The sequence below is a fragment of the Plasmodium brasilianum genome, chromosome 4 (assembly GCF_023973825.1).
Source record: "Plasmodium brasilianum strain Bolivian I chromosome 4, whole genome shotgun sequence".
In the NCBI taxonomy this organism is placed as follows: Eukaryota; Apicomplexa; class Aconoidasida; order Haemosporida; family Plasmodiidae; genus Plasmodium; species Plasmodium brasilianum.
Genome location: NC_090117.1, coordinates 559,122 through 578,453, shown reverse-complemented (window position 1 = coordinate 578,453; position 19,332 = coordinate 559,122). Strand labels below are relative to the sequence as shown.

Genomic DNA, 19,332 nt, shown 5'->3' with positions numbered 1-19,332 from the left:
GTGTACATGTATATGTAAATGCATATGCATATGTTTGCATTTATATGCGAGTACATGTGGGTGTACAAACACGAGGCGCTGTACCACTGTTCCCCTTTGATTGTACATGCCACAGATATAACTTTGCACGTACTAAAAAAAATATGATGAAAGATGAGGATACAAAAAATGAAGGCACAAAAAATATGGAGATAGACGAAACTGCTAAGAAGAAGTCAGGTAAGAATACACAAATAGATGAACCACACAAAGGAACGATAAGAGATAGTTTTAAAAATTATTTTACGCATGGACGTAGAAGTAAGAGCAATAAGAATGATAGTAGTAAGAACGGTAAAAATAGTAGTGGTAAGAATGGAAAGAGTAGTATAAATGGTAGAGGTAAAAACGGTAGGAGTAGTATATATGGTAAGGTGAAGGGGGAAAAAAAGAACTCCTTAGAATCAGGGTCAGAAGAAAACTTTTTCGCTGTTGAAAAGAGGAATGTAAAAAACAATGAAGAGATGTTTGCCAACAAATTCAATGATGAAAACATGTATGATCTTTCTATCTTTAACGATGAGAGTGCGGACGGTTCTTTTTTTTCAAGACTGCAAAATTATGGGCAACAGGGTGATAGGGATGAAGGGATTGATAAAGGTGGAGAGATTGATAAATGTGGAGAGATTGATAAAGGTGGAGAGATTGATAAATGTGGAGAGATTGATAAAGGTGGAGAGATTGACAAAGGTGGAGAGATTGATAAAGGTGGAGAGATTGATAAGGGTGAATCCCCGTTAAGTAACTTATCGAGTAGTAGTTATAGAAAGGATAGTCGCACAAGTAACAGGAAAAGCAGGTACTATGAACGCGAATCAAGTAAAAGCAAAGTATCCCGCTCAGATAGCGAAAGAGAATCCTATGAAGACATTGATAATAGGACAGAACATGGTTCATTAGAAAGGGAAAATTATCCACATATAATTAATAACATTAAACGGTTTTGTAGCAATTTAATAATGAATAATAATAGTAGAGAGTTAACTAGCTTTTCTTTAAATGAACGTATGGACAGTATAAACAAAAAGAAAGAATTTCTCTTAAATATTTTGTCAAATTCGAATGAAATTAAAGTAAATTTAAAGGATGATTATAACCGAATGAGAGATACAGAGAAGATAAAGGAAGATTTAAAAAAAAGTGAAACAATTATGCAGAATATTTTGAATCTGCCTGATAAGAATAACATGGATATGTACTATAACAGAGCTAATTTTGCAAGTACTCATGAGAAGGGTAAAGGTGGTGGGGGTGAAGAAGCGGGATATGGAGTAGAAGTACAGGGAAAAGCAGGAGCAATAGGAGCAGCAGAAGCAGTAGGAGCAGTAGGAGCAACAGGAACAGCAGCAGAAGTAGTAGTTGAAGGGAGCGTGCCTTTAAACATAAGAGAAGACACACATGTCGGAACAGTGTATGAAGAAATGAACAAGTATAACAACAATTTGTATGATACGTGCAAAATGGAAAAGAAACGAATGATGAATATTAATTATATATATGATAAATATAAAATTTTGCTGTCAGAAATTAAGTTAGGTGACTACTTCAACTCGGTGGAGAAAAAATTAAATGTGATAGAAAATTCATTATTATATATGTCGGATATTCAAGAGAATAGTAAAGAGGATAAAATTGATATAAAAAAAAAATTTGCAGAATTATTTGATAGTGCTGTTGATACGTTAATAGACAATTATGAAGAGCAGAAAAAAAAGGATGAAAGTGAGAAACAGAAAAGAGAGAAACTAAATTTAACGTGTGATTTTAATTTATTTTTAAGGATATGTAGAATTATCCTAAATGATGAAAAGATGGTCCACATGGGTAATAAGAAAAATATTTTATTTTATAATAATTTATACAAAATTAATTATTTGTTCAGTAGTAGTAGGAACCGAGATATTCTATTTAATGTGTACTGTAGGAATGCTGGTGCTTTATTTTTAAAGCGCAAGTTGGAAAGGACAAATGAACAGAAAAAAAAAAAAAAAAAAAAAAAAAAAAGGGGGGGGGAAATGGGGCAAGATACACAGCAAGGAGTAGGGGGGTCAGATAGATGGGAGCGAGATCAGGAGCTGGAAAAAATACGTTATACAAAAAAAGGAATAGTGGAAAAGATCAACCTTCTGTGGTTTTATGATAAACATGATAATACGCATTATTTGCACCTGTACAATTTAAATAACCTGAGTAGCCGAAAAATGACAATAGTGGTAGATTCTCCTATAGAATGTATAGATACAGTGTTCTTAAATAATCTTATTCCTTTGGATTCTTTTTACAATTCGGTTAAAAATTATTACATTATGGTAATAACTGTAAATTCTTTTTATTTTTATAATATTCATTTATACTTTAATTGTGAAGAGGATTATAATATTTCAGTGAGTGAGCAAGTGATATATCAAAGTATATACCCCTTTTATTTTAATATATATTTATTTCTATTATTTAAAGTACCAAAACCAGTGAAGAAAATATATGAACACATTCAATCGAATGAAAAGAATGAGCGCATATTTTTAGCACAGGATGATGGAGATATATATGAGTTTGTTTATGAAAAAGAGGATTTATATAAACCCCTAAATTTATTTAAACAATTAGTGGTAAGTTCATTTAGCACACTAGTGAATAGTGTGAATAAAGCCATCTTTTCTCGTAATATCACTAATAACAGTCTCGAGGGATCCTCACTTAGAGGAGATGACCACCCATATTCGCATGAACAGAGTCATAACAGTTCAGTACTACGTCGTCATTATGGTATGAATGTACAAACACAAGGAGAAGAAGGTACCTGTACTATTTTGAATGGCAGAGAAAATATAGATGAATATAAGAAAAATATATACTGTGATGACTTACAGCAGTTTCCTTTAAATTTTTATTTAAAAAAAATTATTAGCACCTATTTTATAAAATACTTTTCCTTCTTTAAGAGTAAAGTGAAGAAGATTTTAGTCGACAACGAGAGATCCATATTGTATGTTTTATATGACAATAGCGATCTCTATGTGAAAATATTGTCAAGTGTGTCAGATAATACGAGAAATTATTTGTCTGAAACGATTGTATTTAGCAAGAGTGATCTAGTAAGAGAATTGAGTAATATTTATTTCGTCGATGAAAGTGGTTTTTCTCAACAGAGAGGGTATTCCGAGGGTGAAGAAGCGAGGAATGGTATGAGAAATGGATTGAAAAATGGCACAAGGAATGACGTGCAAAATGGAGATAATTATGAATCGCCTTATGAAGCAGATAATGAACCATTTTACAACAATGGTGGAAACGCGAGAAATATGAAAAATTATAAAAATGATAACCGTAAAAAAAATGTTCCCAAAAGAGATAACTACATTAACATATATAAGAATAATATTGAGGGATATGATACCAATTGCAAAGATAATAAATTTTCATATCCTTCGAACTTAGAGCCAAGTGTACTAAACAAATTAAAAATCATAGATATGCACATAAATTATGTACACGAAAGGAGTAACATCTTTTTGAAAATGATTGATAATAATTTTAACATATATTATTTATCACTCGTTAAGGATGTGGATAGTAACAGTTTTAAAATTATTTTGAAAGATTTTCAAAATTTTCCTCACAAAAAAGGATTAAAAATTGATGAAAAGGACTCGCAAGTTGTTTTTACTCATCATTTGAAAAATTTATATATTATTTTAAAAGAAAAAAAAAATAATAATTGTAAGCCACGTGATAAGGGTAAAATGGTGCAACATAATGATCATCCAAAGGGGGGGAAAGAAAAAGAAAGAAAGAAAAAAAAAAAAAAGAAAAAAAAAGAAAATACATTTACATTTTCAGATCAACAAAAAAGGGACATTAAAAAGGATAGAATGGAAAGTGCGGTCCATCGGCAAGTTGGAAATTTTGCGTTTATGAAAGAGAATATGAGAAAAAAGGCGGAAGGAAATGTAGAAAAAAATGCGGAAAAAATTATGAACGTTCAGGTAAAAAAAAAAAAAAAAAATATAATGCACACAGGGGAGGGAAAAGGAGAAGATAGTAGCCATTATATGGGTAGTGGGAGTGATTATGAAGAAGGGGATGAAGTAGAGGACGGTAGTGGAGACAGTAGCGATAACTACAGCAAGAACGGGACTGCAAAGAAGCAAGTGCGTTACACACTAAAATTATTAACAAGTGCAGACGAAATAGGAAGTAGCACTAGTACTGGCCAGTCGTCGAACTACAAAAAAAATAAATTCGTCTTTAAACATTTAAACGAATATTACATTAATGAAGAAATAATTGGAGTTATATATAAAAAGAAAAATTACTACTTGCACACATTTTTTGAAGAATCGCAGAATAATAATATAATAAAAGACTTGTACATGGATAAGATGAAATATGACAGTGTGAACAGTAGAATGGCAAAAAATGAAAAACGGTCAATAAACCTGAACTGTGCAGGTAATTTTGGGAACATGCGCAGAAGTAGCAATAACAAGTACAATTACGGTAATGATTACAATTATAACAATTATAACAATAATTATAGTTACGATAATGATTACAATTACAATTATGGCAATGACTACAATTACAATTGCGGGGGTGAAGACAACATGCACATTCTTTACGGAAATAGCGGAAGGAATAACGTGCCACATTTTTATGAACAAAGGAACATAGTGAACAGTAATAATAACGATTTAATTATGAACAAAAATTTTATGTTCAAGGAAAATGAAAGGACCATGAGGGAACAACGAGAAAAAAGAGATAGTATCATCCCCCCTTTTTATTTATATGAAAATACGGTAAGTGAATATCAGGAATATTATGACTTGTTAATAATAACAAAGAGTCATATTTATTATATTAATAAAAATACTAAAACGCAAAAAATTGAAAAAATGATTAATAACTGTGTGCCGTATAAAATTTCGTTCCAAAACAGAAATATAAAAAGCATTGTTTTTAATGAGATGAAAATGAGGGGATACTTGAAAAACAGCATGGATCACTTAACTGAAGGTATGCAGCAAAATTTAAGTCATAGGGAGCGTGATAGGAGGACCAACCTTGACAACGACAGTAGTGGTAGTAGCAGTGAAGGCGGCAGTTACAAATATTACAGTAGTGATTATAACTGCGATAGTAACTACGGTAATGATTGCGGTGATGATTGCGGTAATGATTGCGTTAATGATTGCGTTAATGATTGCGTTAATGATTGCGTTAATGACTTTGGCAATAACTACGACAGTAACTATGATAGTAACTACCCAAGTAATGGCGTCGAAGTGGTCAGAGCCAACCATGAGAGGAGAAACTCGAGAGGGAAAGTGCCTTATCCACTGATCCTTTCGAAGGAAAAAAACAATGACGAGTTAGTGTACGAGTATTTCATAAACCAAATAGCACAGATATCATCTAATGACGAGTTTTTGTTTATAATGTGGTGCATGTTACTTAATCATGTGTATAAATATGAAATAATGTGTTTTAATAACATCCAAAGTAACAACAAGGAGATGATGAATAGAAGTAAAGCAGAGGAATACTACAATCCTTATTTATTCTTATCACGGTTCAGCATGAAAGATGATAAAGGAAAGACCGCCTCCGCAGTAACTGGAACATCTAAGGACTATCTGACATCTTCTTTAAACTTAGATAAAAAGAACATGAGAGATCAAAAGCTTTACTCGGATAAAGTAATTATGTTCAATGAAAATGTGCATCAAGTTGATGATGGTAAATACATAAAGTTGAAGGATGCACACAACAATATTAGTAACACCAATCATATAGAGTACGATATATTAAATAAAATATATAAGCCTACTCCGTTTAAGTTTGGATTTATAGATAAAAATGCAGATTATATTATGAAACAGGGGAAATTACAAAAGGCAATGGAATTAGAAATTAAAACGAGAAAGATTAAGGGCATGAATCATTTGTTTAATGATAATATGGATGACTTGGAGGGCGATCTCGTTAAGAATAGCAGCGGTATGTACAGTGGTCATAACAACGATATCCATGATATCCTTGGTAACAGGTCCAGCATGAATGATCGAGGAAGGAGTGGTGCATCTTACGGGTTTGACAATGGGAATGAAAAATTATTGCTTAACGACACAGGATATTATAATTTATTTAATATGTATCAGAAAAAAAGGACAAGAGAAAAATTGTTGGAAGCCGAGAATAATAAGAGTGGTAATTTTGCCTTTGAGTATTTAACGAATAAAAATTTTGATTTTATGTTTTTAAAAAATGTAAATATGTATAATAGTTCGATACATATGCTTTCTAGAGGGTTATTGTTACTACTTAGTCGTTTGTTAAAACCAATTATGTTTATTCATTTATTTTCGTATGAGAAATATAGAGACACACATGTTTTTAAGTGTACTTCCAATAGTAATAATATTCATATGAGGAGTACCAAATATATGAAGGTATCTAATTATTTAAAAAAGGATATGAGCATTTCTGTAATAACGAAAGAAATGAATGAAGAAAAAGAAGAGTCATTTTATAATATGAAAAATTTCTGCATAGTAAGAATGAATGAAGATTTATTTTTTCAAAAAAAAAAAAAAAAAGGAGTAGAAGTATGTATGAAGAGAGTGATATGTTTATACTTATTGGTAATGTACCCCTAGATTGTTGTTTAAACTTGATAGAGAAACTAAAATGTTTGAGCTTATGTGTAAGTATTATTTTAACAAATTTAATGAAAAAGAAAAATGATTATTCGAATAAAATTAAAGGAATACAAGATATATCCATTATAAATATATATTATAGTTACACTGTTATTATGTTGAATGAAATAAATTTATTTTATGCAGTTCTGAATTTTATTAATTTTAGCATAGAATATATCTTAATTTACTGTATTATTGTTTGTGAATATTATAAAAATAAGAGTATTATAAAGAGAAAAAATATTGGGTCTAAGGAAAATTTTTTATATCTACCTAGTACACTATTTGATTTACTTATTAAATGCAATTTTTTGAAAACCTATTTGAGTAAGACTTATAGAGATATACTAAAACAATGTTTATTTAGTATTATTAAAACGGGCAAATATATACCAGTAGAACTTTTCCAAGGATATATAATACACAAAAACGAATTCTTAGCCTTATTTTTAACAAAACGAATAGAAGAAGAAGTATTTTTAAAAAAAAAAATGAAAACAAAGGGACCAAATTATGATCAGTACTATTTAAAAAATGAGAATACTAGTACTAGTACTACATATGACAAATTTGATGAACTACTGGCATCGGAAAAAAGAGCAGAGCATTTTATTAATGAACACTTGAAAGATGCACTGACGAGTATAAATATACACAAATTACTCATATTGTTGTATAAGGCGGACTATTACCGATGTGCTAGTTCGTTAATTAGTTTATACATAGATGGGTACTACAAAATATTGAGCATAAATGATAAAGAGAATGGAAGAAAGGATAAAAAAATGGATGCAAAGACGGATGAAAAGACGGATGCAAAGACGGATATAAAGATGAATGCAAAGATGAATGCAAAGATGAACGCAAAGATGAATGAACATACACATTTTATTGATGAGAAGAAGAATTTAACGTTTATACAAGATACACAGTTCAACATAGAACAGTACAACAATTCGAATAAGCAGCTACTCATTAGTAACATAGATGTGCAGTACAATTATGATTATTATGTGTTATATACGAATTGCTTCTTACCTATTGAAAGAATAGTACATGTCAATTATATGAAATATCTTTTTAAAAATAATGAAAGGAAAAAAAAAAAAATTAAAATTTTTTTAACTAAACTGTTAGAATACTCAAATGATATAAATTTTCATTTCTTCATTTTTAATTTAATTTTATATAAATGTAAAAATCATTTCCCATGTTCTATATTTGAACTAACCATATCCCACTACCTTTACTATTATGTCAAATTCAATGAACTAAACATTGCAGACTCGTACATTTACTATTTCAAGGAGGGTAAGTACCAGGATGTGGCTATATACTTTGCAAGGAAAGCCTTCTACGCATGGAAGCTACCACCAGGGGGTGATCTCAACTTGGGAGCGATATACAAGGATGTAGTGAAGCTGAATGCGATACAAAATAACAAGAAGAATACTACGGACGTTACCAAATCCGGGAAGGATGAGCGGGATGGAGCACGGGGGAGTGCCCCAGTGAAAAGAACTCGCTTCGCCGACGACGAGAAAAGCGAGGCGCAGCAGTACAGCTATGGAGGTTACACCAGTCGAAGCCATATCAATGATAGTTGTAAAAGCGGAATGGAGGAAACAAACGCGGAGGGTGCGCTTTTCCACTCTACTGCAGTGAAGTGCGATGGGGATTACTATCAAAATTTGGACAGCATTGATAAATCTATTTTGATGAGCGAGTTGTCAAGGAACAATTATATTTATGAAGAGAACTTCATTGGTAATAGCTACGTTATGTTGAACCCGTTGTACAATAGTGAAACTAAGGAAATATTTTATAACATTTACAAATATCTCTTGCGGATGATTTGTTTTCCTAGTTTGAAGAAAAGAATGGAATACATGGACAATTGTATGAAGACGAAAATTTTTCTTATTCAAAAAATGCGTAGTTTTAGAAAGAATGATTATCAGAAGAACAAGTTATTGAATGAATACGTTGTAGATACTTATCTCCATGGTCAACATGAAAAAGATTCATTTTCAACGGAGCAAAAAAAGAAGAGAAACATAAACAAAATAAACAACTTGGGTAACATAGACCAATTAGACAATATTGTTGATTCGTTTAAAAAAAGCAATGTGCATGACTTGCTTAACATTAACAGTACTCTTAAGAAGGATACTTTGAAAAATTATTACACAATAGATAAAAATATATCATATGATACATCTTTTTCCAATGCTGTAAAGAAGCTATTTTTCCAAAATAAATGTTTTTTCAAAATGAAAAAGGATTATTTATCAAATCAGAGTAGTAATTATTTAAATTTAAAAGAGATAAAAAAATTTAAAACTTCGTTGAATTATCAAAGGTTGTTATTTGTTGAACTTATAAACTTATTTGTTTTTTATATATACAAATTTTGTCATTGGGATATTGTGAAAAATTATTTTAACATATTAATGAATGGAAAAAGAGAAGATGCATTTGAAGTACTTGCATATTTTGAAAATTTAAATAAAGAAGAGATGGACTTGATTAGAAAATCTTCTTCGAACATGTATAATTATATGTCTAATAGAAGAAATGAACATATAGATGATGTTATAACTGATTATAATAAAAAGATAAACAATGTAGAATATAAAATTAATATATCTCGTATTGTAGATGTTATAGATACATTTAAAGACTATTTAATGATCATCCAGAAAAGTGTGTACACAAAAGAAGATTTAAAAAATAAAATTTTTCAAAAGAGTAAATTTCTTTTTAAAAATTTCTTGCCATCATTTAATTTACTCAAATTAATTATTTTATGTGATAAAAAAAAAAATAAAATTGATACAATTAATTCAAATTGTTATTCAACTGTTAATAATATGTTAAAGAATAACTCAAGGTGTGGTTCTTTTTATTTTTCCAAATATTCCTTTTGCTTTGAGCGCTTGTTAGACTTTTCATTCTCTCTAACCATATCTTTTGAAAATATTAACTTTATAATAAATTACATAGGAGATATACTCAAGTTATATGATTTTAATTTTAAGAATTGTCTCTATTTATTAGTTATTATAAAAATGCATAAGTTTATGAACAATTTATTTGAAATTAAAAAAATCCGCTCTTTACTAAAAAACAAAATTGATGCTTTAAAAAATAGAAAATATAACCAACGCATGAAATTAATTTCTTTTTTAAATTGTATACCTCTTATATATTTAGATCCTCAGATGAATGTCATTCTAATCAATGAGTCTTATGAGCACAAAAAGAATCAGGATAAAATAATTTTCTCTAAACTATCTCCCTTTTCACTAGTCAGCAAGGCAGTAAATAACAATCTGCGCAGCGTGTACTCCTACCACGACTACACGGAAAATTATCAAACCAGGGGGGATAGAGGAGGTAACGATATTGACGGTAACGACAGTGGCAGCAATGACTACAATGATGGAAGTGATGACGATGAGCAGGACGAGCATGATAAGCGCGATAAGCATCCGGATGAGGAGCGAATACGTGCTGATGGTATAGGCTGTGTAGGCGGTGCAGGAGGTGTAGACGGCGCAACCACGAACCAGGGGGATGAGCTGAACGAGGAAGCGCTCAAAGAAAGAATAAAAAGCAGCAACATGGCCATAGACCGAAACGATAGGAAAGCTTTGTATTACTTGTACAACGTGAATTACTGTTTCAATGAAAACGAGCGTGACCAAGCTATATCATTAAACCACCCAGAGTTAATAGTGTTAAGCTATAAAAATTATTGTTTCTATATTGTATGGATATCAAATTTGTTGTTAAATCATAAGGTTGATTATAAATCATTAATACATGTATATTTAAAGATACATAACAGTTTAAAGCACAGAAAAGCTTCTCAACTTGAAGATGATTACGAAATAGCAATAATCATTTATTACTTATTTACCTTATGGATCAATGCAGATAAGAATAGTAATTCCTTTTTCTTTTACAATGAAGAAAAGTGCTATAATGAAAAAAATAATATAGGCTATTTTTTAAAAGATAAAGATGGTAAACTTGAATATGTCAATAATTATTCCTTAATAACACTATTAAAAGAATTGTTATCAAGAGCAGAATTTTATTTTGAATATACTTCTGATGCTGCTTCGAGAAATTATGATATTAGTTGTATCATTCTCGATTCATCTATATATGTAAATGAAAAAATTAAAAAGTCATCCGTCGATCTTTTGAAAATTTTTTTTCATGATATATATGCTACTTTTAATCAAGTACTGATTCAGATACCATTTTTAAATCATATAGTAGAATTTCAAAGTATTAATGAGTTTTTGAAAAAATTTAAAATATACTTGGAAGAAATTACATGCAGGATTACTCTCAATGAGACGAACTACATGTGAATAAGGTACAGGGGAACATGTGTTAAGTGTCAGATATGGACACAGAGAAATGCACAGCACGGAGAAGTTCGTATACCTTCGCATTGCGTTACTTGACCGTCTGAAAAAACGGCGGTTTTGTTTTGAATTTGTAGAAAATTTGTAGAAAATTTATAGCGAATTTATTGCAAATTTATAGCAAATCTTTTGCAAATTTATAGCAAATTTATTGCAAATTTATAGCGAATTTATTGCAAATTTATAGCAAATCTTTTGCAAATTTATAGCAAATTTATTGCAAATTTATAGCGAATTTATTGCAAATTTATAGCAAATTTTTTGCAAATTTATAGCGAATTTTTTGCAAATTTATAGCAAATCTTTTGCAAATTTTTTGCAATTTTATTTTTAATTTTTTTAAGAACATATTGGTACTGCGCAAAATTTGCAGGCCAAGCAAGTATTTATGCTGTTGTTTGTTCACGTTTGTGCTTGTTCACTTGTATGTTTGTTATATTTATTTATTTTATTTTTTTTTTTTGCTGAGCCAATTTTTATGACCTTGTTCATATTTTTTTTTCCCACATCTGCTCGTATGACAATTTAATTTTTGCCATAAAAGGAGACGAAAGAAAAAATGTGTACACTGCACAAAAGTTGGGCGTGCACGTACAAATACATATGTGTAACCTTTTCAAACGAGAATTTTTTTTGAAAAATTCGTCAAACGGTTGTACATGAATATTTATGAAACATTCTTGAAGTAGCAATACATTAATGTTTTTAAAATATCCCTTAACTAGTGCTACATTAATATTTTTGAAACTTCTCTTAAACAGTACTACATTAATATTTTTAAAAATAATTTCCACTTTTTATAAATTCTTCATTATGTACAAAATGGTACACACCTAGAGGTGTTAAATCTTTTTTTTTTTTTTTTTTTTTTTTTTTTTTTAAAACATTAATATTGTAAATTAAATTTCCTCTCTTCACCTGATTATCCCTTTTTTATCCCTTCAAAAGAGAAAGAATCTTCCTTCAACTGTTTTTTCCTTTTTTGTAGTAGGATTAACAGCTTTTTGGTTTACTGCTAATTTAAAAAAAAAAAATAAAACAAAAGAAAATGGAATAAATAAATATATAAATAAAGGGGGTAGCCTTATTTTTGTTATTTCTCTAAATCGAGAATTTCTTTTTTTCTTTTTTTTTTTTTTTCTATTTGAAAAAAATTTGTGTAAAAATGGAAATTAAATCGAAAAAAAACTGACCCTTTGTTTTACTGTTTTATTGTTTTGCTGTTTTTTATTTTAGCTTATATTTCGCCTTTTTCATTTCCCTCCTCACTTTATATATCCCATTTTTTAATTAGCTTTTTATATATCTTATTTTACTTTTTGTTCTATAATATAAGCTGTGTAACCGTTGTAAGGAGCAAAAAAAAAAAAGAAAAAAAAAAAAAAGGTTCATCTCTATCTCTAACACTGTGCATGCAAAAAAAAGAGTTTAACTTAAAACACGAAAAAATTGACACCTCATGTTAATACTTCAATGCAAATGGGCAAATAAAAAGTAAAATTAGTAATGTTAAAAAGGGAACATATGTATATGTGTAAATGCGTATAGGTATATATAAGTACATATGTGTAAAAGTATAATACATATATATATATATACATACATATGTGTATATTTAAATATGTTCGTGCTGGTGTTGCGGAGTTCGCACCAGAACCTTTACTGTTTCAATAAAACTCATAGTTGTACATAACAGGCATGTATACGGACATATGCACGCGTATATATACATATAAGTGTATATATATGTGTGCGTATGTGTATATATGTGTATATATATATGTACGTATGTGTATATATGTGTACTTATGTATGTACTCATTATATAAAAGCAAAGCGATTTTATGACTGACTCTGAGAATAGTCTCTCTCTCTCTCTCTCTCTCTTTTTTTTTTTTTTTTATTTTTTTAAATTGCTTCTCTTTTCACCGTAATTTGTTCTTTCATTAACATTTTATTAGCGATGTTTTGGCCTGCTTTCATGTTAACATTCAAGCTATAGCAATTTTTTCAAGTGCTTTGTAAAAGTTTGATTAAAGGAAGAAGAATGCATGACAAATTTTTTTTTTTTTTGAATATTTTTATATGATGAAAAACAGTCGCTTTTTGTTCTTCTCCATTTTTTTTTATTTGACACGGAATAGTAGCTTGGAACTCAGTTGGAAAAATACAAAGATAATTTCTTTTCAAAATATTAATGAAAAAAATGAAGAAAATGAAAAGAAAAGAACACGCATGAGAGAAATGGATACTATACCTGAGATTGATGGAGATACATGTGTAATATTTTCAGCTATAGAGGGAGACCCCCAAAAGTGAGCAACGCTTTTATTCTGTTTTGCATTATTCTGCTTCGCTTTGCACTACGTTAAATTGCATAATTTTGTTTCATTCTACGCTTTTTTATTGTTTTGCTTTATTCTTCTTTGCTTTATACAACTCTTCGTTGGATTGCTTAATTTTGTTCGTTTTTGCACAATTTTGCCATCTTTTATTTTTTTACCATATTTGTTCCACCATTTTACCTTTTCTTAAAAATACGTACGCTTAGTGTACACATAATTCGTTTATATATATCTACATATTATTATTTTAATAAAACTGACTATTTTTCGCTTAATTCTGTGAGTGCATTATTTGTTCCACACCATTTTAAAACTTTTTGTTTTATTCTGATAAGTGCGATTGTGTATGTGTATGAAATGTGTAAAACATCCTGCACAGTTCATGCAAAATGCACGCACATTTACATGCACTGTTCAGAATTTCCCTTTTAATTACTCGTAGTGTACATATTAAATGTGTATATATGTATACATATATATACACAATATTTCACCTTTTCACAGCAATTTAGAGAAGTACGAGTTGTACAAATATATATATATATATATATATATATATATATATATATATATATATATTATATATGTATATAAATACATGTATATAAATATATGTATGTACGTGTGTGTATATGCCCCCCCCCTTTTGGCATATCACCACCTACTTGTAAAAGCTAGAAAAAAAAAAAAAAAATTTCTGCTTTCCACTTCATTCTCAGTTGCTGGTGCCCCCGAGGATATATCATGTGTAGTGAAGAAGACGTTCTTGATTTGCAAACAAAACTAAGTAAAATAAAAGACAAAAACGAAAGGAGTAAGGTAACTCCATCATGGATTAAAAGGCTTTGTGATAATTCAAAAGAGATAGGTTTTAAAAGTATGTCTGTAGTCATAGATTACGAACTAGCTGTTATTTGCAAAGATGAACATGATAACAAAAATGCGGATTTTGAAATAATCGGAGCGTCTGGTTATATTACAAATGAACATGTTATTGAGGAAATGAAGAAAGATTTAACATATGTCCCTCGTAAATGTACTGTTAATAATTTTTATTTATGTAGAAAAGTTGAGAATGACAATGTGAACTGTCAGTATGGTCCCTGGTCGAACTGGAGTGCATGTGATGGTAAAAAACAAAGACGAACGAGGAAAGTTTTACGTTCTAACCAAAACAATGACAATTTTTGTCTATGGAATGGAAAAAAAATTCCTCGTAACATAATTGAAGAAACACGGACGTGCATGCAGAAATAGGCGGATGCCACAAGTGCGAAATGGGACGAAATGAGACGAAATGAGACGAAAAAATGGAAAAGAAATAAAAAGAAATAATGAAACAAAATATGATAAAAAAATATAACAAAATAAAAAAGCATGATAAAATAAATTAACAAAATTGAGAAATATAAGGGTATACACGGAAAAAAAAAAGTAATGTAAGAATACAGTACCCCCCCCAAGGCGCCTTTTCATACACACACAAACAAAAAAAAAAAAACAAAAAAAAAAAACAAAAAAAAAAAAAAAATTTTTGTTATACTTGTTGGTTCTTTCTAATATCTTCAAAAAATGTCAATTAAATATTTAGGCATAATTTACCTTAAATCATTTGACAAAATCTGCTGCATTATATATTTTGGCACGTATTTAATCGTTTGTCTACTTGTTTATTTGCTTATTTGTCCATTTGCCTATTTACCTGTTTACCCATTTTGCTTCTTTAATTCCAAACATGCACCACTATTAAAACTCTTTCAACATTTTGCTTTTTAAAATTCCTTCCTTACTATTTAAGGGGCAACAAATTTGCGGTTAAACATGTTTTTATTTTTCCTTATGTAAATGCTTGTGCGATTTGTAAAAGGCTTGTACGAACTGCTACACGAGAAACATATGCCTTGAAGTATGGGTCGACTTTACCAACAGACGGAAAAAGACGCGTTCACATGAACATTTACATGTGTACATATAACAGTAGGTACGTGTAAATGTACAATTGTACGTATTTGAATAATATTACTTATACATATACCTATATGCATAATAAAAATATATATAAATGTCCGTGAAGACATAATAAAAGTGCATATAAACGCATGTATATAAACACATGTATATAAATGCATGTATATATATATATATATATATATATGTAATACCCACACACCCGCAACACGTCGGCGAACTTCACTGTAGGTGGCTCAAATTTTTGCCTGATCAAGCAAGAATTTATAAACACTTGCCCAAAAGATGGGTTTGTTTGGTATTTTGCAAAATAATACAATAGCTAAGTCATTAAAAGCTGAAATTTGTTCAAAATATACGGGGAAATTAACCTGTTTTGAAAAGTTTAAAATATAAAAAATAAAATGGGAATATTTAAAATTCTTTTGCAGTTGGAAGGAATGGGTCTCATTAATTTTTAAATTTAAAATATCTTCATTCTCCTGCAGCATTTGAATTATGTAAGACGACAATCCAAATGGTTTATATAAAAAGATACGTTCTTTGTAATAATCAAAACTATTTCCCAAAAAAATTGTATTGTCCAGATTAAAAAAAAAATGAACATTAGCATATCTTAACTGTTCATAAATAAAAATATTATATAAAACTTCACCATATAAACAAATATCACAATGGGGCATAAATAATAGCATCCTTTCGTTCTTATTTAATTTTATAGTAGTATAATGAAATGTTTTTTCCTCTCCTACATGTGCAGTTTGAGTGTCTGATTCGAAATTGCTCTTCTTATATATTCCTTTGCATGAAAGCACTTGAATATTCAAAATGCTATATACACCTTGCTCCATTTTAGTAATTTTCGGATCATAAATAAAAATTTTATCAATCGTATAAATATTTTTCACTAATAATATAAAACATAGCTGGTACATACATGCTCTTTTGCTATTCAAGTTTAGGTCTATTAAGGACCCTAAACCTAAACAAATTGCTCCTACTATTTTTATCTCATGTTTATATATTTTATTAAACTTTTTCTGGAAATTTTCAAAAAATTCTGTTTTTTCTAAAAGACTCATAATTTTTTTTATTTCCTTGTAAATGTTATCCCTGTTATTTCTGTTTATACTATATGTACATTTTCTTGTTTTTAAATTTTTCTTATCATCATTATACTCCTCTTCTTCCCTCTCACCTAGAGTAGTATTTAAAAGTTCATCTGTTGCTCTTCCTTCTTTTCTATTTCTACAATTTTTCTCCCTCACTCGATGTTTGCTTTGCACAAGTATCCATCCATCCATTTAAAAGATTGTCTGCTCGTCTTAACTACACATATGTTGATATAGGTCCATATAAACATGTACACGTTGTGCCATCAGTTGGCAGGGATAACACAATGGTTGAAGAAAAAGAGAAGTACAGAAGTAGAGAAGTTCTCAAATGGTAAAGTGATAAATTGGCAAGGTAGTGAAGTGGCAAAGTGGAAAAGAATCTGGCTATCTTGCAACTTCATTAGGGTTTCGCTTTTTTTTTTTTTCCCTCTCTTTGTATTAACAAAATTATATATTTTTTAATTTTATGTAAAAAATTAAGGGAAGGAAGAGGTTTGACAAATGTAGTATATACAAAGTTAGCCCGAGGAGAAAAAGCTAAACCGTTTTTCTCAGGTTAGAAAAAAAAAAAAAAAAAAAAAAGATTAATTGTTCTTCATTATATATAACTAAATTGTTTATAGTACTCGACAAAAAAAAAAAAAAAAAAAAAAATTTAACACAATTAACAACATTTAATTGGCTGACTTTTTGAAGCTTTTTTGTAAATTTTTCCAATCATTTTTACAAAATAAGTGCAGATAAAATTTTTAACATGCTAGATGCAGATGATATGCACTACGCTTAAATGCCTTACTTGAATATTATACGTGATAATTTGTACGCATATTGAGATAGAAATATGCGCATTATGTACGATATTTACAGTATGTACTTGCGCATAGGACGATTTACTTCTGTATTCCTACTACGTGGTATCATGGGCCATTTTGGTAGAAAATTTGGATATTTTGTTAAACGAACGTTAATATTTTGTTAAACGGACGTTAATATTTTGTTAAACGGACGTTAATATTTTGTTAAACGGACGTTAATATTTTGTTAAACGGACGTTAATATTTTGTTAAACGGACGTCAATATTTTGGTAATATTTTGTTTTATAAAAATTGGTAAAATGTTGCAAAAAAATTATATTAACACAGCTACTACGCACGTTAATATAATTCTTCAAAGAGGGGAGGCTCACCGGTATTTATGGAATTATATGAGTTTATCTTCACATTACGAACTACGCATTAACCGTAGGGTTGTGCATAATAAATATCCATAACATAGGTACTCACGTATGCTTATTTGTACGCACGTATGCTTATATATACGCACGTATGCTTATATATACGCACGTATGCTCGTATGTACCCGCATTCGTTTTAATGGGAAAAGCGTAAATCGAATTATGATATATTGCAAAACAGCCATTTTTGTAATTTTTCTACACATGCGAACAGTCCGATTTTGCTTGAAGCACTCACCATACGAACCACTCAGCATGTGCGCAGGAGAACATGGGCATGCACGTAGCACAACTATTGCTCATATACCCCTTTTAATGCATGTTCACAATCAAGGCGTACAACCGTACGGAACGTGCAGGGAAATGTTAATACGTAGTGTTCTTATAATAAAGTGAATCCCCCCTAAAAGGTAATGATGAATGTACAAAAAAAGCTTAAAAAATATGTGCCTGAGGATATAAATAATATCATTAGGTATGGGGATACACCTACTTTTTTTGCTTTAACATAAACATAAATGAAAAAGGGGTGTACTTATAGACTTGTTAAAAATGAAATATTATCCTATAAACATAGTAAAAGTCTCATTTTTCTTAGATTCAAAATGGCACTATGCTACAACTTCACTCCACGTAATGGTTTTACTACAAGTGTATATATCTTTACTAAAATTGTTATGCGATTTTTCAATATTTAGGGAGAAATATGATAAGTATTGGTTTTATTAATTTAAAAAAAAAAAAATTTAATATCTTTCAATTTATTTTAACTTCTTTTAATACCTTTTAATATCTTTTAATTTGTTTTAATATCTTTTAATTTGTTTTAATATCTTTTAATTTGTTTTAATATCTTTTAATTTGTTTTAATATCTTTTAATTTGTTTTAATATCTTTTAATTTGTTTTAATATCTTTTAATTTGTTTTAATATCTTTTAATTTGTTTTAATATCTTTTAATTTGTTTTAATGTCTTTTAATTTGTTTTAATATCTTTTAATTTGTTTTAATATCTTTTAATTTGTTTTAATATCTTTTAATTTGTTTTAATATCTTTTAATTTGTTTTAATATCTTTTAATTTGTTTTAATATCTTTTAATTTGTTTTTCTTTTTTTTCCTCTCTGTTTTTCCTTCTTCGAGAGATACTTTTTGTGATATCATTTTATATATATCAATTTTTCGCTTATAAAAAAAAAATTTCCATCTTTTTTTTTTTTCATGTACGTTATATCAGATATGGTAATGTACATGTTAAAACAACGACAGTATAAACACATCAAGTGAACTAGTAAAACGTTGGATGGACTAACATTTTTACACAGTGATGGGATGATACGTTTTCTGCAAATCCCCCTTCTCTATGCAGTATATCATGTTGTGATATATATACTTTGTTCTTTTTTATCTTTTATTTTGTATATTTATTTTGCCATCCCTATTTATGGCCCATCATTTGCCTCTTCTTTTTTTTGCCAT

The 19,332-nt window shown here is 29.3% G+C and overlaps 3 protein-coding genes across 3 annotated transcripts; 2 read left to right on the top strand and 1 right to left on the bottom strand.

Annotated features, from left to right (window-relative positions):
- Positions 1-146: 146 nt before the first annotated feature.
- Positions 147-11,134, top strand: MKS88_001136 (uncharacterized protein; the record flags this gene model as incomplete). Its single annotated transcript, XM_067219794.1, has 2 exons — positions 147-6,596; positions 6,782-11,134. 2 exons carry the CDS (start codon positions 147-149, stop codon positions 11,132-11,134), a joined length of 10,803 nt encoding a protein of 3,600 aa, XP_067075065.1.
- Positions 11,135-13,279: 2,145 nt separating this feature from the next.
- MKS88_001135 (secreted protein with altered thrombospondin repeat domain) lies at positions 13,280-14,793 on the top strand (the record flags this gene model as incomplete). The annotated part of the gene is made up of 2 exons (XM_067219793.1): positions 13,280-13,506; positions 14,256-14,793. 2 exons carry the CDS (start codon positions 13,280-13,282, stop codon positions 14,791-14,793), a joined length of 765 nt encoding a protein of 254 aa, XP_067075064.1.
- Positions 14,794-15,740: 947 nt separating this feature from the next.
- On the bottom strand, positions 15,741-16,808 carry MKS88_001134 (SRR1-like protein; the record flags this gene model as incomplete). Its single annotated transcript, XM_067219792.1, has 1 exon — positions 15,741-16,808. One exon carries the CDS (start codon positions 16,806-16,808, stop codon positions 15,741-15,743), a length of 1,068 nt encoding a protein of 355 aa, XP_067075063.1.
- Positions 16,809-19,332: the final 2,524 nt, after the last annotated feature.